The 26,872-nt window shown below is 54.7% G+C and overlaps 1 protein-coding gene across 6 annotated transcripts in view; it reads right to left on the bottom strand.

The window, feature by feature from the left end:
- Nucleotides 1–23,631, bottom strand: part of CUNH1orf159 (chromosome unknown C1orf159 homolog) — a 32,240-nt gene extending 8,609 nt beyond the window's left edge. Inside the window, exons 1-4 of one of the 6 annotated variants that reach the window (XM_033228824.1) lie at nt 23,348–23,631; nt 3,944–4,056; nt 2,126–2,219; nt 1,009–1,084 (exon numbers count right to left, since the gene is read on the bottom strand). In XM_033228824.1, coding sequence (XP_033084715.1) covers nt 1,009–1,084; nt 2,126–2,197 — 148 coding nt within the window. In that variant the 5' untranslated portion in view covers nt 2,198–2,219; nt 3,944–4,056; nt 23,348–23,631. Of the gene's footprint in view, nt 1–1,008; nt 1,085–2,125; nt 2,220–3,943; nt 4,057–5,785; nt 6,562–15,325; nt 15,386–23,347 lie in introns of those variants that run through there. The other 5 variants (XM_033228818.1, XM_033228823.1, XM_033228822.1 and 2 more) reach the window with 5 other exon arrangements.
- Nucleotides 23,632–26,872: the final 3,241 nt, after the last annotated feature.

Genomic DNA, 26,872 nt, shown 5'->3' with positions numbered 1-26,872 from the left:
CCAGCACTCTTGCTGCCATGGGGGTGTGAGTGGGGTGGTTTTCACCTGGCCACCAGGGCTTCAGCATCAGAGCATGAGGGGCCCCAAGGTGCTCAGTTTCCTCCCAGTCCCTCTGTTCTCCCTCAGAGCAGTGCCCCCCTCCTCCTCCTACCCCGCTTGCACCTCAGCTGTCACCACTGCCCTCCTGCGGCCTCCCCAACTCCCACACCCAGCCTCGGACCCCCACGCCCAGCCTCACTGGCTGCCGCAGCCTCTGTCTTGGCCATGCCCTCCTCACAAGGCCCCTGGGTCCCCAGGAGCAGCCCCTCTGGGTTTTTCCATCATGGGAGGGCTGGATCCCCAGGATGAGTGCCAAGGCCCTTGGAGGGACAGCCTGGGCATCTCAGCCCCAAGTCCACCATGGCCCCACTGGAGACCACCCCAAGGGCTGCCAAGGAAAGGCCCTTGCACCTTCTCACTCTGTCCTTCCCTCCCCTGGCTGCTCCCACTGGCTGCCCCCACCAGCCTCGACCTCCCGACATCCAGCTGCCCCCAGGCAGTCCCTTCTGCAGCCTCCGAGAACCTCCGATGAACAGGGCCTGCCTGTGACGCACTGACACATGAATCCTCTGGCAGCATCCCACTCCACACACCAGGGCCCAGCAGCACCTCTGCCCGAGCATGGACAGGCAAAAAAGGCCCCTAGAGCCAGGACTGCCCCGTGAGAATGGCTGAGCTCATGGGCCACTCCCCCAGACCCTTCCCCCAGCACCTTTCTGTTCTCAGCTCCTGCCTCTGCTCCCAGCCCACTGCCGGGCCAGTCTCCTCACCGGGCCAATGCTCAAGGCCACCCGCCAGGAAGGAGGTTCAGCTGTCCTTCCCCAAGCTCCGCAGTCCTCACCGTCCCGTCCACGCCCCCTGGCCCCGCAGCGCAGATGAGCACTGTCCTTGTCACCGAGGGGAGGGACCTCGGCACATGCCAGTGGCTCAGTGGCTGGTCTGGATTCTGCTTGGGACAAAGTAGCTTACCTGGGCCACACAGGCTTGCACCCGGGCAGCTGGCGTTGACGCCCACCACATCCACACAGCACTCGGGCAGCTGGGCCTGGAGGGGACACAGCAGTGAAACTCCAGGACGCACCTGCCAGGCAGGCTCATGCCCAGAGCAGCAGTGGCTGAGGGGTGCCGTGTGAGCACATCTCAACACCCACAGCTCCAGCTTCTTCTGGAGTCAGCATCGGTGGCCCTCTGTCCCTGTGGGCCTGGGAGCAAGAGGACTCATGGCCACAGTGCACATCCCTGTGGGACCCTGGGTGGGCGGTTTCCAAGGAAAAGCTGGGCCTGGAACAGAGTAAACCACCCCCACGAGGTGGCACCCGCAGGCCGTGGCAGTGCCACCGACATTCTCTGCAATTCTCTGGACACCCCTCCATCACAGGTTTCCAGCTTGACCCCACAGAGGAAGTGCCTGGGCCTGGCTAGCATTTCAGGGGACGAATTCACGCCTGGGTGCCCAGGTGCTGCACAGGTGCACTGGGTGCTGGCATTTACGGTGTGTGTGAGGGCCCATTCCTTGACCACAGGCAGGCTGGACAGGCCTGGGGGGCTCAGGGTGCCCTCAGCTTGTGTGTTGATCACAGCTGTGCTGTTGCTCGTGACCTGAATGCAGTGAATGGTGAGGGTGTCCAGGGGTGACGGTGGAGTACGGGAGAGAATCCACACCGCCAGGGAGAGGTCCAGGTCCAGTCCCTCAAATGCCCCAACCAGGTTGGCAAGGGGTCCCCACCCCCCACCCACTCCAACTGGGAGTCTGGAACCACTGCATCTACACTCCCCGATAGCAACGTGCGGCGGGCTGTGCCGTCACTGCTGGCAGAGCTGCTCCCAGTGCGGGTCAGGATGCCTCACCATGGGGGCTCGGCCGGACCCAGTCATTCCTGAGCAGGTGCTCACCAAGCAGGCAGCGCAGGGCTCCCCTCTGCGAGGCACAGGCCCCTCTGACCCCAGCAGTGGACCCGGTCAGCACCTCTGGGGCTGGGACATCAGTGTCCTAAAGGTTGAAGGGTTAGACCCCTAGGGGAAGGGCCCACCGCCCTCCTCAGAGGCCCTGGCTTAGGCCGCATGGACACGTGATGGGGGCACCTACCATGTTCTCCATGGACTTGCTTGCAACTCCCACCAGAAGGCCAGCCAGGAAGACGAGGTGCCGCAGCGCCATGCCAGGAGCAGATGCGCAAGGCCTGCAACAGTGAGGAGCGCACAGAGCCAAAGAGATGGGGTGGAGCCGAGGCAGCGGGGGTTAGGGCCAAATAGAGATGTTGGTGGGGCGGGCTGAGGCAAGGAGGGCACAGCCAAATGGATGAGTGGGGCTGTGGTGGGGAGGGCGGGGCCAAATGGAAGTGGGTGGGGCTGTGGCACGGAGGGTGGTGCTAAGTGGAGATGGGCTGAGGCAAGGAGGGCACAGCCAAATGGATGGGCGGGGCTGTGGTGGGGAGGGCGGGGCCAAATGGAAGTGGGTGGTGCTGTGGCACGGAGGGTGGTGCTAAGTGGAGATGGGCTGGGGCAGGGAGGGTGGGGCCAAATGGAGATGGGCGGGGCTGTGGTGGGGAGGGCGGGGCCAAATGGAAGTGGGTGGTGCTGTGGCACGGAGGGTGGTGCTAAGTGGAGATGGGCTGGGGCAGGGAGGGTGGGGCCAAATGGAGATGGGCGGGGCTGTGGGGAGGGAGGGCGGGGCCAAATGAAAGTGGGTGGTGCTGTGGCACGGAGGGTGGTGCTAAGTGGAGATGGGCTGGGGCAGGGAGGGTGGGGCCAAATGGAGATGGGCGGGGCTGTGGTGGGGAGGGCGGGGCCAAATGGAAGTGGGTGGTGCTGTGGCACGGAGGGTGGTGCTAAGTGGAGATGGGCTGGGGCAGGGAGGGGGGGGCCAAATGGAGATGGGCGGGGCTGTGGTGAGGGCGGGGCAAATGGAAGTGGGTGGTGCTGTGGCACGGAGGGTGGTGCTAAGTGGAGATGGCTGGGGCAGGGAGGGTGGGGCCAAATGGAGATGGGCGGGGCTGGTGTGGTGAGGGCGGGGCAAATGGAAGTGGGTGGTGCTGTGGCACGGAGGGTGGTGCTAAGTGGAGATGGGCTGGGGCAGGGAGGGTGGGGCCAATGGAGATGGGCGGGGCTGTGGTGGGGAGGGCGGGGCCAAATGGAAGTGGGTGGTGCTGTGGCACGGAGGGTGGTGCTAAGTGGAGATGGGCTGGGGCAGGGAGGGTGGGGCAAATGGAGATGGGCGGGGCTGTGGTGAGGGCGGGGCCAAATGGAAGTGGGTGGTGCTGTGGCACGGAGGGTGGTGCTAAGTGGAGATGGGCTGGGGCAGGGAGGGTGGGGCCAAATGGAGATGGGCGGGGCTGTGGTGAGGGCGGGGCCAAATGGAAGTGGGTGGTGCTGTGGCACGGAGGGTGGTGCTAAGTGGAGATGGGCTGGGGCAGGGAGGGTGGGGCCAAATGGAGATGGGCGGGGCTGTGGTGGGGAGGGCGGGGCCAAATGGAAGTGGGTGGTGCTGTGGCACGGAGGTGGTGCTAAGTGGAGATGGGCTGGGGCAGGGAGGGTGGGGCCAAATGGAGATGGGCGGGGCTGTGGTGAGGGCGGGGCCAAATGGAAGTGGGTGGTGCTGTGGCACGGAGGGTGGTGCTAAGTGGAGATGGGCTGGGGCAGGGAGGGTGGGGCCAAATGGAGATGGGCGGGGCTGTGGTGAGGGCGGGGCCAAATGGAAGTGGGTGGGGCTGTGGCAGGGAGGGTGGGGCCAAATGGAGGTGGGATGGGGCGCGGCAGAGGCTGAGTCAAATGGAGACGGGGCAGGGCCATGGCAGGGGTCCAGCGTCATGACGGAGAGGGCGGGGCCAAATGGAGGTGGGGCGAAAGAGTGAGGGCTTAGGGCCTTTGGAGGCACGGGTGGGGCGAGGTGTAGGCGGGGCCTTACCTGCCCCTCCAGGATGGGAGATACCGACATCAGCCCTTTGCCCGCCCTGGTGGTCAGGGGTTAGCTCTGGGAGTTCATGGGTTCAGCTGAGCCCTGCAGATCCCGGCCCAGTCCTGCAGATGAAGGCAGCAGGTGAGACCGTGGTCACTCGAGGGCAACTCATGTGGGTTGCGGCCTACAGTGCGGGGTCTGGGTCCACTCTGGGCCCTCTGTCCACACCCTTGCTGGTCCCTGGCTGTCGAGCAGAGCGTCCTGGAGGGGCCGTCCTTGGGCTGTGGGGGCCTTGGCAGGGCTGTCTCCACGAGCATTTCCCCCGAGCTGGCCTCCTGGCCTCCTGCGGGTGAGAGGGCCTGGGATACAGGCCCTTGGCCTGGCCTTTGCTCAGGGAGCAAGCACGGAACTCAGTGGCCCAGGCTGCACGCAGTGGGCACCGGTCTTCCCGCACAAACCCCTCTCTCCTGCACTTGCCAGCCACAGGACCTGGCACCATGGCCCTGCCTTCCTAGGTAAAGGGAGGAGACACCTGCCAGGCGCACAAACCCTCAAGTGGTATCACTGCACTGGCTCAGGGGCCTCCCTGGCAAGTCACCCTGAGAGGGGCTGAGGCCGAGCCAGGCCTGTGGAGCTCCTCTTGATGGCCTAGGCCAGGGGTCCTTGGACAAGGGCTGTGAACAGCGGGAGATGGAGGCCCTGGAGGACACAGATCCCGTCCCTGCCACAGGGAGACGGAGGCCCTGGAGGACACAGATCCCGTCCCTGCCACAGGGAGACGGAGGCCCTGGAGGACACAGATCCCGTCCCTGCCACAGGGAGACGGAGGCCCTGGAGGACACAGATCCCGTCCCTGCCACAGGGAGACGGAGGCCCTGGAGGACACAGATCCCGTCCCTGCCACAGGGAGACGGAGGCCCTGGAGGACACAGATCCCGTCCCTGCCACAGGGGTGTTCCACTCTGTCACCCACTCCATGCTGGATTCAGGTCATGGCCTCACAAACTGACCAGGCTGCCGAGATGTGAGCCTGCTGGAGGACCCTGGGAGGTGGGGGTGGTCGGAATTCTTGAACTCAGGAGTTGCAGACCAGCCTGGGCAACACGGCCAGACCCTGTTAAAACTTTACAAAAAGTTTAAAATTAGTTGGGCCTGGTAGCGGGAGCCTGAGGTCCCAGCTACTCAGGAGGCTGAGGTGGAACCTGAGCCCAGAAGGTGGAGGCTGCAGTGAACCGAGACTGCACCACTGCACTCCAGCCCATGCAAGGCGAACTCCATCTCAAAAAAAAAAAAAAAGCATGCTCTCCTCTAATTCAGCTCCTCCTCTCTCTGATGTGAAATCCTTTAGATGGAACGTGTTAAAGTCACAGACATGCTGCTCGCACCACCCACAGAGTGTGATCAAGTCTTAGTTTTTCCTTTTGTCCCTTTAACATTTGCCCAGCAGAGTCCGTCTTCCTCTGCTTGGTGGAAAACTCCAGACATCACAGACCCTTCTGCTCCCTCTCTGGTTAAAGAGCGTCCTGAGTGCCACATTAAGTCACAAAACATCATTTTGATTCAGCAACCAGAAGACCAAGATTTCAACCTACACTTCCATCTGCTATTGAGTCAACTCTACAGAGGTGTACTTTACATACAATAAACCACATCCATGTCAGTACACAGGCGGGTGAGTCTGACCACCCCCTTGAAGCTGCCACCACAGCCGGGATGGCGCCTGGTCCCATGCAGCTGCCAGCGCTCGCTGCAGCCCCCAAAAGCCTGGGCTCCCAGCACCCAGGAGTTGACGGGACTGCAGCTGTATCTTTTAGGATCTTATACAAAGGGGTTGCACACACTGACACTGACCTTCAGATCCTTCCATGTTGTTTTATCTGCACTTTCTTCCTTTCCACAGCCAAAGGATTTTTCCACCGTGTGGCCAAACATCGCCACCATTACCCATCGCCTGCCGGTGGGTGCCTGGGCTGCTCCCAGTTCCTGGTGACTGGATGAAGCTGCAGCAGAGGCCCTGGCACATGCCCTCATGTGGACATCTGTCTTCATTTCTCTTGGGAGCAGAGTGGCTGGCCCACAGGGAGGTGCATGTTTAACTTTCTGAGAAACTGCAGCCATCTTCCACAGGGCTGTGCTGTTTGCCCTCCCACTGGTAGTGCGGGTGCACGCAGGGTGCCGTGCACGTGCAGGCATCTGTGTTGTTTGCATTTCCCTGAAGACTAACGATGGCATCTTTCCATGTGCTTATTAGCCACTTACGTATCTTTTCTGAAGTGTCTGCTCATATCTTCTGCCCATTTTGTTTAATCGGGTGGAGTTGTAACATACACCTTTTTTGGTGGGGTGGGGTGGGGTGGCGGATAGGGCCTCACTCTGTCACCCAGGCTGGAGTGCAGTGGCGCCATCGTGGCTCACTGCAGCCTGGATCTCCGGGGCTCAGGCGATGCTCCCACCTCAGCCTCCCAAGCAGCTGAGACTACAGGTGCGTGTCACCACTGCGCTTAGCTAAAACACATATTCTTCATCAGATTTATGTATTGCAAATATTTTCTTCCATCCTGTGGTTTGTCTTACCATTTTTTTTTCTTTTTTGAGATGGAGTCTCATTCTGTCGCCCAGGCTGGAGTGCAGTGGAGCGATCTCAGCTCACTGCAAGCTCCGCCTCCCGGGTTCACACCATTCTGCCTCAGCCTCCCGAGTAGCTGGGACTACAGGTGCCGCCGCTACGCCTGGCTAATTTTTTGTATTTTTAGTAGAGACGGGGTTTCCCCGTGTTAGCCAGGATGGTCTCGATCTCCTGACCTCGTGATCCGCCCGCCTCGGCCTCCCAAAGTGCTGGGATTACAGGCATGAGCCACTGCATCCGGCCCCTGTCTTATCATTTTCTTATGGACATCTTCTGAAGAGCAAATGTTTTTAATTTTAATGAAAGTTTTAATAAAATTGAATGCATCCATTTTTCCTTTTGTGGTTCTTGTTTTTTGTGTCCTAAGAAATCTCTGCCTTGACCTCACGGTCACTAAGATTTACTGCTTTCTTCCAGAAGTGTTACGGCTTTAGTTTTTGCATTTCAAGTCACCTTTGTGTGTGGTGAAATGCAGGTCAAACGTCATTTCTTCCCTTATATATAAACAGTTGCTAAAAATACTTCTTTCCATGTGGAATTACGTTGATATCTTTATTGAAAATCAATGGACTATAGATGTGAGGTCTATTTCTGGGCTTTCTATTCTGTTCCACCCACCTGTGTGTCTCTTCTTCAGGGATACCATGGCTGACTGGATTACTGACGCAGTCATTAGAATAGAAACTTTGAAATCAGCTCTGCTTTCCTTAATTGCTCTGGCAGTTCTAGGTCACATGTGTTTCCTATTTTAGATTCATTGTTTCAATTCCTACAAAGCCTACTGTGATTTTGACTGGGAGAGCTGACATTTGAACAGAATTGAGTCTTTTCATCACAGACGTGCTGTCTCTCTTCATCCCTCCACGTCTTCTTCAATGTATCTCAGCAGTGTTTATAGTTTTCAGTGAACAGGTCTTGTATATCTTTTATCAAAGTAATTACCAAGTATTTTACTTTTTGTTATTACAAATAGAATGGAATTTCTGATTTCATTTTCCAATAGTTTGCTGCTACTATATAATGATAAAATTTTGCACATTAACCTTGATTTCTGGAATCTTGCTAAATTCACTTAATAGTTCTAGCAATTCTCTGTAGCTTTCTTAGGGTCCTCTACATAAATAATCATGTCATCTACAAATAAATACAGTTTTACTTCTTCCTTTCTAATCCTTGTGACTTCAGTTTGCCTTTTTTCTTACCTTATCGCAGTGGCTGGGACTTTGAGTATAATGTTGGACAGAAGAGTGAGAATGGGTGTCATCCTTGTTCTTGATTTTAGGGATAAACTGCTCAATGTTTTGGCATTAAAAGTACAATGTCTAGTGTAGGTTTTTCATAATGTCTGTGTATCAGACTCAGGGAGTTTCCTTCTAAGTTTGCTGAGGTTTATTTTTAAAAATCATAAAACAGATATAAATGTTTCCAAATGTCTTTTCTGCACCTATTTCACTGTTCGTCCTTCCCTTCTTTATTCTAGTGACATGGTGGCGACAAAGATTGATTTATGAATCAAAACCACCTTGTATCGCTGGGATAAACCATGCTTAGCCAAGGTGTGCTGCCCTCCCAGGCTACTGTTGGATTTCACCTGCCAATACCTTCCTAAGGATTTCTGCCTGTGTTCATGAAGGATAGTGGTCTATTTTTTTTTTTAGATGTCTTTGTCAGGTTTTGGTATTGGGTTATATTGCCTCATAAAACCAGCTGGGAAATATGCCCTCCTTTTTTTTTTTTTTTTTTTGAGACGGAGTCTCGCTCTGTCGCCCAGGCTGGAGTGCAGTGGTGCGATCTCAGCTCACTGCAAGCTCCGCCTCCCGGGCCCACGCCATTCTCCTGCCTCAGCCTCCCGAGTAGCTGGGACCACAGGTGCCCGCCACCACGCCCAGCTAATTTTTTGTATTTTTAGTAGAGACGGGGCTTCCCCGTGTTAGCCAGGATGGTCTCGATCTCCTGACCTTGTGATCCGCCCGCCTCAGCCTCTCAAAGTGCTGGGATTACAGGCGTGAGCCACCGCGCCCGGCCATGCCCTCCTTTTTTTATTTTTTTTTTATTTTTTTATTTTTTTATTTTTTTTTTTTTGAGACGGAGTCTCGCTGTGTCGCCCAGGCTGGAGTGCAGTGGCGCGATCTCGGCTCACTGCAAGCTCCGCCTCCCGGGTTCCCGCCATTCTCCCGCCTCAGCCTCCGAGTAGCTGGGACTACAGGCGCCAGCCACCTCGCCCGGCTAGTTTTTTTTTTTTGTATTTTTAGTAGAGACGGGGTTTCACCGTGTTAGCCAGGAGGGTCTCGATCTCCTGACCGCGTGATCCGCCCACCTCGGCCTCCCAAAGTGCTGGGATTACAGGCTTGAGCCACCGCGCCCGGCCATCCCTCCTTTTTTTAAAGAGAGACAGGCTCTCACTCTGTTGCCAGGCTGGAGTGTAGTGGTGCTATCATAGCTCACTGCAGCCTTGAACTCCTGTGATCAAGGGATGCTCCCACCTCAGCCTCCCAAAGTGCTGGGGTTATAGGGAGGAGTCACAGCACCCGTTCCCCCTCCTATTTTATTTCCTGAAAGACTGTGTAAGAATATTGTGATTTCGGCCGGGCGCGGTGGCTCAAGCCTGTAATCCCAGCACTTTGGGAGGCCGAGGCGGGCGGATCACGAGGTCAGGAGATCGAGACCATCCTGGCTAACACGGTGAAACCCCGTCTCTACTAAAAAATACAAAAAACTAGCCGGGCGAGGTGGCGGGCGCCTGTAGTCCCAGCTGCTCGGGAGGCTGAGGCAGGAGAATGGCGTAAACCCAGGAGGCGGAGCTTGCAGTGAGCTGAGATCCAGCCACTGCACTCCAGCCTGGGCGACAGAGCGAGACTCCGTCTCAAAAAAAAAAAAAAAAAAAAATATTGTGATTTCTTCTTTGAATATTGGCTAGAATTCACCAGGAAACCATGTATGTATGCCAGGAGTTTTCTTGGTAGGTAGGTTCTCTGGTAATGAATTCAATTTCCTGAACAGAAAGAGGGCCATGCAGATTTCCATCACTTTTGACCAGTTACATTCTTCCAAGAGTTTATCCACTGCATTGAAATTGCTACATTTACTGGCCTAAAATTGGTCATAACAGTCACCTAGTATTTTGAAACATGGTCTCGCTCTGTCACCCAGGCTGGAGCACAGCGGTGTGACCTCAGCTCACCACGGCCTCAGTCTCCCAGGCCCAGGTCATCCTCCCACCTCGGCCTCCCAAGTAGCTGGGAACACAGGCAAGTGCTGCCACACCTGGCTAATTTTTTGATTTTTTTTTGTAGGGACAGGGTCTCACTATGAAACAAAACTGAAGTACGATGGTGCCAGGGCTGGTCTTGAACTCCTGGGCTCAAACAGTCCTCCTGCCTCGGTCTCCCAAAGTGCTGGGATTACAGGCGTGAGCCACCACGGCTGGCAATAGTCTATTACTGTGTCTATAGGATCCTTAGAAATAGTGCCTCTTTTGTTCTTGATATTGGCGATTTGTGCTGTCTATTTTTTTCTTTTGAGACCGAGTCTCACTCTGTCACCGAGGCTGGAGTGCAGTGGCATGATCTTGGCTCACTGCAACCTCTGCCTCCCAGGTTCCAGCGATTCTTGTGCCTCAGCCTCCCGAATAGCTGGGACTATAGGTGCACGCCACCATGCCTGGCTAATTTTTGTATTTTTAGTAGAAACAGGGTTTCACCATGTTGGCCAGGCTGGTCTTCAACTCCTGACCTCAAGTGATCCGCCCACCTTGGCCTCCCAAAGTGCTGGGATTACAGGCATGAGCCACTGCGCCCGGCCTATCTTTCTATTTGTTTGTTTGCTTTTCAGACAGGTCTCTCTCTGTCGCCCGGGCTGGAGTGCAGTGGTGCGATCACAGCTCACTGCAGCCTCAACCTCCTGGGCTCAAGTGATCCTCCCACCTTAGCCTTCTGAGTAGCTGGGACTACAGGCTCGAGCCACCACGCCCAGCTTATTAAATTCTTTTTTTTTTTTTTTTTGTAGAGATGGGGTCTCCTTACGATTCCCAGGCTGGTCTCAAACTCCTGGGTTCAAGCAGTCCTCCCGCCTATGCCTCCCAAAGTGCTGGGATTACAGGTGTGACCCACCTCACCTGGCTCTCATTTCTTAAAATTGACCATTCTTGGTAGAGTCGAGGTTTGTCAATCTTTCCAATCTTTTAGGGAAAAAATCAGCTTTTCATATTGTTACGTTTCTCCATTTTTTCTTTTTTTTTTTTTTTTTTTTTTTTTTTTGAGGCGGAGTCTCGCTCTGTCGCCCGGACTGGAGTGCAGTGGCCAGATCTCAGCTCACTGCAAGCTCCGCCTCCTGGGTTTCCGCCATTCTCCTGCCTCAGCCTCCCAAGTAGCTGGGACTACAGGCGCCCGCCACCTCGCCCGGCTAGTTTTTGTATTTTTAGTAGAGACGGGGTTTCACCGTATTAGCCAGGATGGTCTCGATCTCCTGACCTCGTGATCCGCCCGTCTCGGCCTCCCAAAGTGCTGGGATTACAGGCTTGAGCCACCGCGCCCGGCCTCCATTTTTTCTTTCATGCTTTTGATGCCATTGATTTCTGTATTTTCCTTTATTTCCCTTTTTTGGCTTTGGGTTTCTTTGTTCTTTCTTCCCTAGCTTCTGGAAGTGAATCTCAGGTCTCTGCTTTCATGCCTTTACATGCACTTACAGCTACAGAGTTCTAAGTACTGCTGCAGCTACACCAACAATTCTGATGTTATATTTTCATTATCATTCAGTTGGAAATATATTTTCTTCTTCTGTTTTTTCCCACCCGAGTTGGAAATTTTTTTTTTTTTTTGAAACAGAGTCTCGCTCTGTCACCCAGGCTGGAGTGCAGTGGCCGGATCTCAGCTCACTGCAAGCTCCGCCTCCCGGGTTCACGCCATTCTCCTGCCGCAGCCTCCCGGGTAGCTGGGACTACAGGCGCCCGCCACCTCGCCCGGCTAGTTTTTTGTAGTTTTTAGTAGAGACGGGGTTTCATCGTGTTAGCCAGGATGGTCTCGATCTCCTGACCTCGTGATCCGCCCGCCTCGGCCTCCCAAAGTGCTGGGATTACAGGCTTGAGCCACCGCGCCCAGTCGTGGGATTCTTAAAACTGTAAATTTATGTCTTTCACCAAATTTGAAAGTTTCTGGTTACTGTTTCTTCAAGTATTTCTTCTGTCAGCTATGCCTCTCCTCTCCTGGACCTCTGTAATTACCTGCGTGTTAGACATGTCCGTATCTCCCTACAGGTCCCTGAAGCGTTAGACATTTCATCGATATTGCCCTACAGGTCCCTGAGGCTCTGTTCATGGTTTTGTTTTGTTTTTTTCCTCCAATCACTTCCACCCTTTTTTTTTCACAGATTGGACAATTTCTATTCTTCTGTCTTTGAGGACTCTGCCTATTTTCTCTGTTATTTTCCTTCTGTTATATTCATTTGGTGAATTTTAAAATTTCAGATCTTGGCTGGGTGCAGTGGCTCACACCTGTAATCCCAGCACTTTGGGGAGGCTGAGGCAGGTGGATCACCTGATGTCAGGAGTTTGAGACAAGCCTGGCCAATATAGTGAAACCGTCTGTCTACTAAAAAAAAAAAAAACATTGCTGGCCGTGGTGGCAAGTGCCTGTAATCCCAGCTACTCAGGAAGCTGAGGCAGGAGAATCACTTGAACCCGGGAGGCGGAAGTTGCAGTGAGCCGAGATCACAACACTGCACTCCAGCCTGGGTGACAGAGTAAGACCCTGTCTCAAAAAAATAAATAAATAAATAAATAAAATAAAATAAACAAAACAAAATTTCCGATCTTGGTTTTTTTGTTTGTTTTTGTCTTTGAGACAATTTCGCTCTTGTCGCCAGGCTGGAGTGCAATGGCACAATCTCAGCTCACTGCGACCTCCGCCTCCTGGGCTCAAGCGATTCTTTGCCTCGGCCTCCCAAAGTGCTGGGATTACAGGTGTGAGCTACCACACCCAGCCAGATCTTGTATTCGTTTGACCTAAAATTCCCATTTGGCTCATTTAAACATGTTTCCTCTGCTGAGATTTCCGGCACTTTGTTCATTCTGCATGCATTTCCCTTTTCTTCACTGAGCACAGTCACTAAGCCTGCTCCAAACTGCTTTTCTGATGACCCCAGCAGTTAGGTCAGATTCATGTCTGTCATCTTTCCCTTTGAGAAGGGCTCACATTTTCCCGGCTCTTCATATGTTAGTTTGAACTGCATCCCACACATTGCAAACGTCACATTGTGGAGACACTGTTTTCTGAGATATTCCTCTGAAGAGAATCCATGTTTCTACTTAGCAGGCAATTAATTTCATTAGATTCAAACTGCAAACACTGTCACACCTGCTGTGAGCGGTGGCTCAGGTCGCTGCATGGCACGGGGTGCACGCAGGGGTCAGGGGTTTGCCAGAAATGAGTGGCATCTACACACAGGACTCCTCCTCTGATTCTTTCTGGGGCTTCTACTCTCATTTTCGAGTGGCTATGCGTGGCTTGCTCCTTCCCCTGTCTGCTCCTGGAACGAGGAAGGTAGTGTACTTTCTTTATTGTTTGCTTGTTTTTTGGAGACACATTCTGCCTGGTCGCCCAGGCAGGAATGCAGTGGCTGCGATCCTCTCACCCCGGCCTCCTGAATAGTTGGGAACCAGGTAATGTTCTATTCTTTTGTAGAGACTATGTTGCCCAGGCTGGTCCTGAACACCTGGCCTCAAGTAATTCTCCCGTCTCAGCCTCCCAAAATCCTGGGATTACAGGAGTGAGCTGCCCTGCCAGATAGTAGACTTTTTACTTTTTTTTTTTTTTTTTTTTTTTGAGACAGTGTCTCGCTCTGTCACCCAGGCTGGAGTGCAGTGGCTGGATCTCAGCTCACTGAAGCCTCCGCCTCCCAGGCTCACGCGATTCTCCGGCCTCAGCCTCACGAGTAGCTGGGATTACAGGAGCCGCCACCACACCTGCCTAATTTTTTGTGTTTTTAGTAGAGACGGGGTTTCACCATGTTGGCCAGGCTGGTCTCCAACTCCTGAACTCATGATCCGCCTGCCTCAGTCTCCTGAAGTGTTGGGATTACAAGCATGAGCCACTGCGCCAGGCCGAGAGAGCAGACTTTCTGTCAGTGCCTTAGTCACCTCACACTATCATGTGGGGATTGTGGCTGCCCTCAGGGCAAAGATGCAGAAACAGGAAACTGTGCTGGCTGCTTCCTTCAAGTCTAAACTTGCCTCCAAAATTTGCCCCTCTCCACGGCCCTCAGGGAGCTGTTTCTCATACTCTGTCCAGGGTTATAGTTGCGCCATGGCAGGGTCACTCTGTTAGAAGTTTATTCTTTCGCACTGGAAGAAGAACCCCATCGTATGGCTTTCTGTATCCAGAAACCAAGGTGATTTTAGTTTCCAGACGGTGGGCACCAGTGTTGCTTCCTAGGGGCTCAGCTCTGGGCAGCAACAAGCCTGCGGTCTGGACATGGTGGCTCACACCTAGGCTATCAGCTGCCTGGGAGGCTGATGCGAGGGGACTGCTTCAGGCCAGGAGTTCGAAGCCATAGTGCAGGTGCATTCAAGCTGGTCAAGCCAGGAACGCACCTGCACTCCATCCTGGGCAACAGAGCGAGGCCCTGTCTCAAAGGAAAAAAAAAAGCTTTGGCAGCACAGAACTTGGAGAGCATGGGCTGAAAGGACAAGTCTCTTTGTGCTACAGATCCTGGGTCTCCAAGGGATGTAAACCTGTTCACTGTCCGACAACAGCAGCAATCAACACTTACAGAGCACTGGCCACGTGCCAGGCCCCACGTGAAGGGATTTATACACACAAACCGTCTTCACTAATTTCAACGATGCTTCTTATCGCCCCACTTTAAAGATAAGGAAAAGACTTGAACAAGACCACACGGTGAGTGGGCAGCACGGACAGGCCCAGGCCAGGCCCTCTGACTCCCGAGTAAACTGGTGTCTGACGGTTTTCAACTCCAACATTCAACAAATATGTTCAGCATGTCTGGCCAACTACCGTAAAACTATATAGAAATTCTCAATTTAAGAAGTAAAGGCCAGGAGCAGTGGCTCACACTTGTAATTCCAGCACTTTGGAAGGCTGAGGCTGGAGGATCACTCAAAGGCAGGAGTTGTGGGACCAGCCTGGGCAACACGGCAAAACCCTTACAGAAATCAGCCAGGCGCAGTGGCACGTGCCTGTGATCCCAGCTACTCGGGAGGGAGGTGGGAGGATCGCTTGAGTCCAGGAGGTTGAGGCTGTAGTGAGCCATGATCGTGCCACCACACCCCAGCCTGGATGACAGAGCAAGACCCCATCTCAAAAAAAAAAAAAGTAAACGCATTGGATTTAAAAAATAAATAAACTCTTAATATTAGACTAGTAACTAAAGTAAAAATAGTAAGTGTGGGCCGGGCACGGTGGCTCATGCCTGTAATCCCAGCATTTTGGGAGGCTGAGGTGGGCGGATCACGAGGTAGGGAGATCAAGACCATCCTGGCTAACACAGTGAAACCCCGTCTCTACTAAAAATACAAAAAAAAAAAAAAAATTAGCCAGGCGTGGTGGTGGGTGCCTGTACTCCCAGTTACTTGGGAGGCTGAGGCAGGACAATGGCATGAACCCGGGAAGGTGGAGATTGCAGTGAGCCGAGATTGCACCACTGCACTCCACTGCTGGGCAACACAGCAAGACTCCATCTCAAAATAAACAAATAAAATAAGATAAATAATAATAATAATAGTAAGTGTGTTGTAGAATTTTCCAGCATACCTAGAAGTGAAATGTATGCCGACGAGAGCACGGAGTGTAACTGGAGTCTGTTCGCTAAGGTTCTGTGAAGTACAGGAATATTTTTAAAGATGGATTACAGTAAGCTAAACGTGCATATTTAATTTCCAGAGGAACCACTTAAAAAACAACACAAAGAGGCAGAACTAAAAAGTCAGCAGGAGATAGAATTGAATTAAAAAACACAACTCAATTCACCTACAAAAAAGGAAGGAACAAGGAGGAGCAGGGAAAAGTAGGTGGAAAAATAAAATCGAACATAAAGATGGGGGACTCCAACCCAAACAGTCTAATATCGGCATTAAATACAAATGGCTAAATACTTCAATTAAAAAGGATCGATTAACGTCACTAACTATCAGGGAAATGCAAACCAAAACCAGAATGAAACACTACTCCACACCTATGAGAATGGCTATTACCAAAAAAACAGAAATAAACGTTGGCGAAAGCATGTGAAGAGAATGGAACCCTTGTGCATGCTGCTGAGAATATAAAATGGTGTGAAAAACGGTATGTCAGTTTCTCAAAAACTAAACATACACACAGAATTAAACACAGAATTACTCTATGACCCAGGAACTTTACTTGTGGGTCTACACCTCAAAGAACTGAAAACCAGGACTCCAAGAGATGTTTGTACAACCATGTCTTAGCAGCACTGTTCACCACGGCCACCACGTCTGCAACATGGTCCACCACGGCCACCACGTCTGCAACACGGTCCACCACGGCCACCACGTCTGCAACATGGTCCACCACGGCCACCACGTCTGCAGCACGGTCCACCACGGCCACCACGTCTGCAGCACGGTCCACCACGGCCACCACGTCTGCAGCACGGTCCACCACGGCCACCACGTCTGCAGCACGGTCCACCACGGCCACCACGTCTGCAGCACGGTCCACCACGGCCACCACGTCTGCAGCATGGTCCACCACGGCCACCACGTCTGCAGCAGCATTGTTCACCACGGCCACCACGTCTGCAACATGGTCCACCACGGCCATCACGTCTGCAGCATGGTCCACCACGGCCACCACGTCTGCAACATGGTCCACCACGGCCATCACGTCTGCAACATGGTCCACCACGGCCACCACGTCTGCAGCAGCATTGTTCACCACGGCCAAAAGGTGGGAGCAAGTGTCCACCCACAGACGAATGGATAAACCAAACGTGTCTATACACATAGTGGAACATTCTACAGTCCTGAAAAGAAACTTTGGATGCATGCTACAACAGGGATGAACCTTGAAAACACTATGCTAAGTGAAACCAGCTCATCACAATAGGAGAAATACCGTATGGTTCTACTCATGAGGTTCCCAGGGTCGTCAAATTCATAGAGACAGAAAAGACAATGGTGGTTGCCAGGGGCTGGGAGGAAATGGGGAGTTAGTGTTTAATGGGAACAGTTTCCTTTCCTTTCCTCTTTTTTTAAAATTTCTTTCTTTCTTTCTTTTAGAGACAGGGGTTTGCTGTTGCCCAGGCTGGAGTGCAGTGGTGCGACAGCAGCTCACTGCCATCTTGAACTCCTGGGCTCAAGCAACTCTCCCGCCTCAGCCTCCCAAGTAGCTAGGACTACATGCCTGCCACCACATCTAGCTAATTTTATTTTTATTTTTTGGTAAAAAGGGTGCCTTGCTGTTTCCCAGGCTGGTCTTGAACTCCTGGGCCCAAGCGCTCCTCTCTCCTGCGTGTCTTAATGCATGTGCACTGGATAAACATGTGTGTAACGTAGGACCCATGTCCATGAGATGAGACATTTACATGTAAGACAGTGAGGCCCCGTATGGCCAAAGGTGAGGCGGGGCCTGGAAGTCACGCCAGTCACGTCCTCCATGGACCTTCAGAACCAGTCCGTGGTCGGCGGTGTCTTACCAGGAGGAAGTTACGGACAGTGATGCTGTAGTTGTGGCCGGGAAACAGGGAGTCAGTTAGCGCCTGGCAGCGAGCCATCACTGTTTTCATTCTGCTCACCTCAGGCCAGTGCCTGCTTAACTGCTAGAGAAAAGGAACTGGAGCCTCATTCTTTCAGTGTGTGTGTCGGGGGGTGTGTGTGTTATTTAACCCTTGCCTGGCAGAGCCTTGGGTCCTGTTATAACTTGACGTCTCATTGCCACAGTCTGTCAGTCTTGTGATCACCACTTTAACATTAATGCTGTCAGCTGTGTCCAAACCGAGTATAACCAGGTGTGTCCAACTTCCCATCCTTTTATGGCCGGAAATTCAATTTTGAAGGTTTCTCTGGGGTCCCCTTGGCCAAGAGGGAGCTCGTTCAGTTGGCTGGGACTTAGGATTTTATTCTTAGTTTACAACATCAGTAATACAATGAACAGGCAAATCAAACAATGGGAGATATTCACAGTACACGTACCAGACAAAAGCCCTGCATATGGAATATAAAAAGGACTTTCACAATCTGGTCATCAAAAATTGGGCAAAAGACGTCCTCGGACACTCAGAAAACGTGTGCAAATGGCAACAGGTGGGTGGAGTGCCCGACACGGATGAGCGTCGGGGAAATGCAAACTAAAGCCCCTACCACCAAACGGCACTCAGCCCCTCGACTGTGGGGACACACGGAACCGCTGGGACTTTCACACCTGGGATGCCGCCTCCCCTGGGCACGTTCCCAAGAAAAACACCACCTGCCCACCAAACATGTGCACAAAAATAGGCCCAAGGTCTTCAGACACTGGAAACCCACCCGAGCGCCCTCAGAGACCACGAGCCTGCAACAGCGCGTCCCACAGCAACTCCTCGTGCAGCGCCTCAGAGGAAACTCCCAAACAGTTCTCTGTGTGAACCGTGGCAGACGCAAAACCGCCCGCACATGTGACTCCTAACACTCAGAGTCAGCGCTCGGGTCCTGAATGGCAGGCAGGCACTGGAACAGCCTGGGAGGCGACCTCCGCGGGTCTCAGGCAGATTCTCCATCAGGACAGGAGTCTGGGTTATGCAGGTGAATCCTCTGTCAAAACAACTGAACTGGACACAAGCTCTGTTTCACTGTATGAAAATTATGCCTCAGTAACTAAATAAATGCATTTTCTATTTTGAAAATCTCATTGGAGCCACAAAGCTACATAATGGGGTGAAAATTTCTATAAGTCAATGAAAAAATCAGTGAGAATTTAAATTGTGCTATACACTGTTTCACCACTCTTATTTTCCCTTAGAAGAACTGGTTTCAGGGCAGGTGTGGTGACTCCGGCCTGTAATCCCAGCATTTTGGGAGGCCAAGGTGGGAGGATCGCTTGGGCCCAGGAGTTCAAGACCAGCCTGGACAACAGAGTGAGATCTCATCTCTACCAAAAAAAAAAAAAAAATAGCTGGGCTTGGTGGCACATACCCGTGGCCCCAGCTATTTGGGAGGCTGAGGTGAAGGACTCTCTTGAGCCCCGGAGGTCAAGGCTACAGTGAGCCATGGTGGCGCCACTGCACTCTACCTGGGCGACAGAGCCAGACCCCGTCTCAACAACAACAAAAAAGAATTGGTAGGCCGGGCGCGGTGGCTCAAGCCTGTAATCCCAGCACTTTGGGAGGCTGAGACGGGCAGATCACGAGGTCAGGAGATTGAGACCATCCTGGTGAACACGGTGAAACCCCGTCTCTACTACAAAAATACAAAATAAAAAAGAAACTAGCCGGGCAAGGTGGCGGGCGCCTGTAGTCCCAGCTACTCGGGAGGCTGAGGCAGAATGGCGTGAACCCGGGAGGCGGAGCTTGCAGTGAGCCGAGATTGCGCCACTGCACTCCAGCCTGGGCGACAGAGCGAGACTCCGTTTCAAAAAAAAAAAAAAAAAAAAAGAATTGGTTTCAATGAAAAAATGATGCCTCAGGTCACTGTGATTTTAAATAAGTATCATCTTGCAAAACAACCCTGTAAAAGCAACCACCGGCTGGGGCAGTGGGTAGACCACACCCACGCTCACCATAACTCCAGCCTCCAGGCAGCAGTAACTGAATAGGGGAGGCGGGAGGGCCCACTGGCGGGTTTCTCACGCTGCCGAACCTCGGTAAACACAGCACCAAGGGCCTGGAGCTTCCGCTGCATCCGTGTAGCTACTGCTGGTCATCTTCATAGCAAGCAAAGGAAGCCAACGTGAAACGTAGCTTTAAAGGCCCAGTGAGAACTGTCTGGGAGCCTTAAACGCAGGCCTCTCTATCTAAAGATCCCCTCTCCTGCTTTGATAGAAAACAAAATACGGCAAACCCCTTGATGGGGTGTGAAGGAGACATGCCTCTTTGTTGACGTGCACGGTAGACGCTGCCCACCTACCCGTGGGCTCAGCACAACTGAGTCGGGCTGTTGCCGTAGGTAGAGCAGGGCAGGATCGGGCCCACCCCCCACCAGGAAAGTCAGGCCACCATCAGGTGATGGTCAGGTGGCTGTTAACTGTCTCTCTAAAAGAACTGATCGCAGCCAGCGCCAGGGAAAGGCAGCTCCCAATAGCTAGAAAACACCCGAAACCGGTGATTGGCAGCTTCCCGATACGATCTCAGGAACTGGGCAAGTTGGCTCAGGCGTGTGCACTGAGAGGCAAAATGGCGGCGTGTAACTGGTCTATGACCTTCCAGGGACGTTTGACAGGCAAGGGAAGAACACCTCAGGTGAGCATGAGCACTACTCCAGTGAACACAGGGCGCACGCTCCCTCCCTCCAGGGACCACACGGGGCATGATCCCGCCCTCCAGTGACCACATGGCACATGATCCCGCCCTCCAGCGACCACAAGGCACATGATCCCACCCTCCAGTGACCACACAGGGCATGCGTCCTCCCTCCAGTGACCACAGGGCGCATGCTCCCTCCCTCCAGTGACCCCCCCACGGCGCATGCTCCCTCCCTCCAGTGACCCCCCCACGGCGCATGCTCCCTCCCTCCAGTGACCCCCCATGGCGCATGCTCCCTCCCTCCAGTGACCACACCACGCATGCTCCCTCCCTCCAGTGACCACACCGCGCATGCTCCCTCCCTCCAGGGACCACACCGCGCATGCTCCCTCCCTCCAGGGACCACACCGCGCATGCTCCCTCCCTCCAGGCACCACACCGCGCATGCTCCCTCCCTCCAGGCACCACACCGCGCATGCTCCCTCCCTCCAGGGAAGGCACAGCACATGCTCCCTCCCACGTGCAGCAGGCTGCTGCGTGGGTGGACAGCCCACCCTGAGGAAGGATCAGGGAAGAAGGGGCACAAGACCCCAGACGCCTGCCAGCGTATAAAACCCCAAGTCAAAAGGTGAAGCCGCTCACCTGATCTCTCACAGCGCCAGCCTGGCCCTCTTCCAAGGGTACTTCCTTTCATTCCTGCTCTAAAGCTTCAACTTTCACTCCTGCTCTAAAACTTGCCTCAGTCTCTCCTTCTGCCTCATGTCCTTCCACCTTATTTTTTCTTCTGAAGCGGCGAGATTTGAGGCCGCCGCTGACATACTTTGGTGCCAAGACTCAGATACATTCTGCAGGTAACAGAGCTCACCTGAGCTCCACACTCCATCTCAGCACACGCAATCCTCAGCCAGAGTGGTGAGAAGAGGTGGCTCTTTCTTTTCTTTGTGAAACAGGCTGGAGTGCATCATTGTGATCTCGGCTCACTGCAGCCTCCACCTCCGGGGCTCAAGTGATCCTCCTGCCTCAGTCCCTAAAGTAGCTGGGACTGTTAGTGGCAGAACATATCCCACTGCTGACACCAAAGCACGTTAGCAGCAGTGAACCTCAGTTCTTCCCTCCTCTGAAGAAAGAATTTGAGCGGCAGGAGGCAGAAGAGACCCAGGCAGTTCTACAACAGGAGCAACAGTTTATGAAGAAGCTTTAGAGCAGGAATGAAAGGAAGTAAAGCACTCTTGGAAGAGGGCCAGGCGGGAGACCTGAGAGATCAAGTGCGTGGTTTGACCTTTGACTTAGGGTCTTCTACTGGCAGGCTTCCGGGGTGTGTTACTTCTCCCGGTTCTTCCCTCGGGGTAGGCCATCCACACGCACAGCTGCCGGCGCTTGGGAGGAAGTATGCTTAGAGTTTACTGGAGTTGTGCCCACGCTCCCTCTAGGCCTTCTTTTGTTGTTGTTGTTGTTGTTGAGACGGAGTCTCGCTCTGTCACCCAGACTGCAGTGCAATGGCGTGATCTTGGCTCACTGCAACCTCCCCCTCCAGGGTTCAAGCAATTCCCTCCTGCCTTAGTCTCCCGAGTAGCAGGGACTATAGGCGCAGGCCACCACGCCCAGCTAATTTTTGTATTTTATTAGAGACGGGGTTTCACCATATTGGCCAGACTGGTCTCGAACTCCTGGCCTCGTGACCTGCCCACCCACCCCCTCCACCCCCTCCCCGGCCTCCCAAAGTGCTGAGATTACAGGCGTGAGCCACCACGCCCGGCCAAGGCTGCCCTCACTTACCAGCCAAATGTCCCTGGTAGAGGGGGGCCCCTCTTCTGCCCTGCTCATGTCTGACTAGCAACCTACTTTAACGGCCACAGGCGCTTGCCACCATGCCTGGATAATATTTTGTATTTTTTATAGAGACGGGGTCTTCCTATGTTGCCCAGGCTGGTCTCAAGCGATCTCACACCCCAGCATCCACAGCTGTTCTTTAAATGAGCTACCCAGTAAGTCAAAGCTAAGGTGGAGAGCAGCGGCAAGGCAGGGAGGGGCTGGGAGGTATCTCGGGGGTTCCCGGGATGCTGCCTGTGGACCCTAGCGCTGAGGTGACTGCGCGTGGAGACGCCTGCCTGACCGGCTTTTAAGAGGAGTACTGGGGGCGGGATGTGTGTGTGTAAGGAAAAGAACGTTTCTGTATAATCCATAAACATGTATGTTAAAAACAACGTGGCCGTGACGGATCCTGGCTGAACGCAAACGGGGAACGGAAACCTGAGTAACTGGGCGCATCACTGAACATCCCGGGCGGCCGCCCCTACTCCAGGGCTCGGAACCGGCGCCCTCTGCGAGGGCAAGGGTTTCCCAGGTGAAGCCATCAGGAAACAGGAAGACGCCTAAGAATGATACAATGGACTCGAGGAAAGGGTGGGAGGGGGCGAAGAATAAAAAACTACAAATAGGTTGCAGTTTGTACTGCTCGGGTGATGGGTTCACCAAAATCTCTCACAAATCACCACTAAAAAGCTTACCCATGTAACCAAACACCACCTGTGCAGTAACCTACGGAAAAATAAAAGAGGAAGACGCAGCTCTGCCTTTTCTGCACACTGTGGTAATACTAAGAAAAACGAAAACCAAAAACAGGGTGCCAAGTTTGACATCCTGAAATTTAACAGGACGAGGCGGGTAAGAATTCAATCACAAAGTAGTTTCCCAGGGAAGAAGCCGCGTTTGCTTTGAAACGCGGTAAGAAATGCACCCGAACACCTGGGCTTAAATTACACCCAGACTCAAACATCGACTCGCTGCCACCGCAACAATGCGCTCCTGAAAAACTGCACCCCCACTAGCCCTCGGCTACTGCAGGTGACAAACGGACAAAAAATAAATCCTAAAGCCTCGCGGGAAAAAGACCCGAATCGTGGCCGACTTCTAGGACACCGGGGACCGCCGGGGCCCCCACTCCCGGCTGTGGTGAAGGAGAGGCGAGCGCGCCCCCTTTCTTCTCCCGGGGGTCCGTCCCGTCCCCTCCCCAGGGACCCCCTCCCCTGTCCCGGGAACCCCTCCCCTCCCCAGGGACTCCCTCTCCGCCCCTCCCCGGGCTCCCCCTTCCCTCCTCAGACGCCCCTTCCCTTCCCCAGGCGTCCCGCTCGGCCTGGGCGCCTCTCCCCAACAGGACGCGGCCAGGCTTGCTGGGAGGCGGCGACGAGGACGCGGGCCCAGGCGCGGACGGCTTCTCCGCGCGCTGAACGATGGGGGACGCGCAGGGGGCGTCCCTCGGGCTGGGCCGGGGCCGCCGACCTTTGTCTGCCTCTCGCACTCCCTACGCCGACCCAGCCGCCGAGACGGACCCCGACGCCCCCATCCGCTGCATTCACGCTCGCCCCCAGCCCCTCACTCACCCGGGCGGCCTCCGAGTTTCTCTTTCGTACACCCCGCCCTCGGGCGGCGGCGCCGCGCCCCCTGGGACTTGTAGTCTTTCTTCCGCCCCGGCCCCGGCGCGAGGCCCCGCAGCTCCCACAGAAAACTACAACTCCCGGAGGCCCGCGCGAGAGCCGCCCTCGCCCGGTGGTACCGTCGCGCGAGGTCGTGGGTGGGGTGCCGGGGCGGGGCGCGGAGCGCCCTGGGAAATGTAGTCCTGGAAGACCCGGCGTAGGTTTCGGGAGCCCCCCCATAGGGAGGGACTACATTCCCCAGGATTCCTCGCGCGCCGGCTGCTTGGCGTTGCCGGGAGACGGGGCGGGGCGTCGTCGGGGTCTCCCGGGCGACCGCCCAAGAGTCGGCGTCCTTCGCGTTCCGCAGGTTTAGGCGGAGGCGGAGCGTTTGGGGGCGGCCGGGCTGGCTGCTTCGGCTTCATCTGCCCCAGGTTTGGCCGCGGGCGCGCGGAGCCAGCGCCCTCCAGACCCATGGAGCGCCCCGAGCGCCTCGCGAGCCGCCGCCAAATGCGCCCGAGGTCCGCGGCCGGCGCCTCTGCTGGGACCTCGGCTGCCGGGGTCGGAGCGCGGCGGGAGAGACCCCGGCTCGGGTGCGGGGCTAGGACGTCTGGGACCCGGAGGGCTGCCGGGGCTCCGCATCTCGGGCGGGTCAGGGCCCTGCGGCCTCAGGACGCTACCCCGTGAGTGTCGGCTGTCCCGGGGTCCGGGTGGCGTCGCTGCGCCACAGGCCGGGCGCGTGGGTTTCTCCGGGACTCTGCCTCTGAGCCACCCTCGGAGGAAAAGGACCGCTCTGTGCGTCCCGCGGCTCTCGCAGCTTTCGGCGAACACCTTTAAAGGAACTCCCCGAAGGAACTGGGGGCGTCTGTCCGCTCGTCAAAGGCTTGGGTCCTGTCGGCGTCCCCGGGCCCTCTCCTGGCTGGGCCAGCGCGCAGGGTGGGGGGCCGCTGCAGGTGTCCCGGGGCCCCCCAACCTCCCCAGACCCCCAACCCCCTAGGACCCCCCAGACCCCCCAAACCCCAGACCCTCCAGCTCCCTTGGCTCCTGGGAGCTCCTAGGCCCGTCCTGCGTGCTCTTTGGGGTTGTTCCCCCTTGGTGGACGCCGCCTCCGGATTCTCTCCCAAGTTTAAATGCCAGAGATTTCAATGGAAATAAAGCTGCCATCTTAAGAGCGTGAGGATGTTTTCTAAACAGGAGTACTGGGGACAGGTGGGGAAGCCACGTTTGTGTCTTCTCTTTAGAAGGGCAGTGTTCACCTGAGGGTCCATCCCAGGGTTCCCTCGGGGCCTCTGTGGAGGAGTTGATGCCACCAGTGCCTCTGGCCGTGGGACGCCTGGGCGGGGACGCCCAGCACTAGGGGTTCGCTGACAGCTGCAGGGTTTCCGGCCATGCGCCTGCGGACGTGCAGCTTCTGTGTGTCGGCCCCATTAAGAGGAACCTGTCCTGCCTGGGCGACGTTTGAGGACCACGGGGAGGACACAGTCGCGGTCACCTTCTCGGAGTCGAGTCTGTGCCACGGGCTCTTGTTGTCTGCGGCAACTCATCGTGGAGCTGAGCCAGTGTTTCCACTTCCTTTTTGTTTTTGTGTTTGAGACAGGATGTCACGCTGTCGCCCAGGCTGGATGCAGTGGTGTGATCGAGGCTCACTGCAGCCTGGACCTCCTGGGCTCAAGCGATCCTCCACCTCAGCCTCCAGAGTAGTTGGGACCACGGGTGTTTGCCACCATGCCTGGCACATATTTCTTTATTTTTTGTAGAGACAGGGGTCTGTTTTGCCCAGGCTGGTCTCAAACTCTTGGGCTCAAGCTGTCCTCCCGCCTGGCCCTCCCAAAGTGTTGAGATTACAGGCGTGAGCCACCGTGCCTGGCATCCACTTTCTTGACTATTTCCTGAAGACCAGCGTTTCCCAGCTCATTTCACAGGTGCAGAAGCTGCTATGTCAGTTTCAAGTCCCTACCCCTTGGCTTGGCCTGGGACTGTGACCCTGGGTGATTGTGTCCTTATGCTGGAGCTTGGTGCATGAGCATCCCCGCCCCTTGTTCCATCACTCACGGTGGTCTGCACCTCTCTACGCGTTGGCCCCTGTCCGAGGGAAGAGGGCAAAGCCCTGGGGCTACGGGAAGCTGTGCAGTGCACGTGCGTGTGTGCCTCGGGCCCGGGCTGCAGGCCCCAACAGGGCCCGCCCCGCACCTGCTGAACTGTGCTCTCAGACCAGCACCCACCCGACCTCTGGGAGCAGAGCCCCTGTCGGCCTGGGCCAACCTGACAGCAGCTGCCTGGGCACTGGGCATTCACTCGTCTGCCAGGCGGGCAGTGGATAGCTAGTCCTCTCCCTGTGGAAGGGAGATGAGGCCACATGAGATGTCCCTGGAGTCTCCTGAGGAATCCCACAGGGTGCACGTTCTCAAGAACATGAAAGGGTGCAGGATTCCAGTAGGCCAGGTGGAAACGTAAGGACATCTTAAGGTCGTATCAAATTGAACGACAATCTCTAGACTAAAACAGAAACGACATTTACTACCCTAAGGGCCGCTTGGGCTGAATCCCATACTCAGGTTATAGGGGGATGCTAGGTCTGAAGGCCACAGGGAAGCTTCATGAGTCGCAGGTGCCTGCAGATCACATCAGAGACCCCACAGACGTCTTGGGGCTGAGGGCACCCACCTCTGCCGACTGGGCTGTTTGTGTCCCTGTACAGGATTTTCCTCCCCAGAGATTTCAAATTCGGTATGGGAAGGTTGGGGAACTAAGTTGTGCACTAACATTTTTTGTATTAAAATATAACCTATTTTATGTTTGTAATGTGCGGGGTTTGGTAGGGGCGGGTGTTTTTTTGAGACGAGGACTTGCTCTGTCGTCCAGGCAGGAGCGTGGTGGTGCTACCGTAGCTCACTGCAGCCTCGACCTCCCGGGCTCAAGGATCCTCCTCCTGCCTTGGGACCACAGGGGTGAGCTGCCGTGCCCAGCCCGGCATTCATAATGCTGAAGAGAACTTGTCCTGAGAGAGAGGTGGCTTTGCTGCTGAATCATCGTTCAAATGAAATTATTTTTTTTTTTTTTTTTTTTTTTTTTTTGAGGCGGAGTCTTGCTCTGTCGCCCAGGCTGGAGTTCAGTGGCCAGATCTCAGCTCACTGCAAGCTCCGCCTCCCAGGTTTACGCCATTCTCCTGCCTCAGCCTCCCGAGTAGCTGGGACTACAGGCGCCCGCCACGTCGCCCGGCTAGTTTTTGTATTTTTAGTAGAGACGGGGTTTCACCGTGTTAGCCAGGATGGTCTCGATCTCCTGACCTCGTGATCCGCCCGTCTCGGCCTCCCAAAGTGCTGGGATTACAGGCTTGAGCCACCGCGCCCGGCCTCAAATGAAATTATTTAGGCTCTGTAGTTGAAATGGAATCTTACTACATTATGTAGGGTCTTGAAAAACTTAAGAGATTTCAGGAATAAACTATACTTTTAATGAGTCTGGAGGTATATCAGTGATTTAGTGGGGAAGATT

The sequence above is a fragment of the Trachypithecus francoisi genome, unplaced genomic scaffold (assembly GCF_009764315.1).
Source record: "Trachypithecus francoisi isolate TF-2019V2 unplaced genomic scaffold, Tfra_2.0 Lachesis_group12, whole genome shotgun sequence".
In the NCBI taxonomy this organism is placed as follows: domain Eukaryota; kingdom Metazoa; phylum Chordata; class Mammalia; order Primates; family Cercopithecidae; genus Trachypithecus; species Trachypithecus francoisi.
This window is presented reverse-complemented; position numbering and strand designations above follow the sequence as displayed.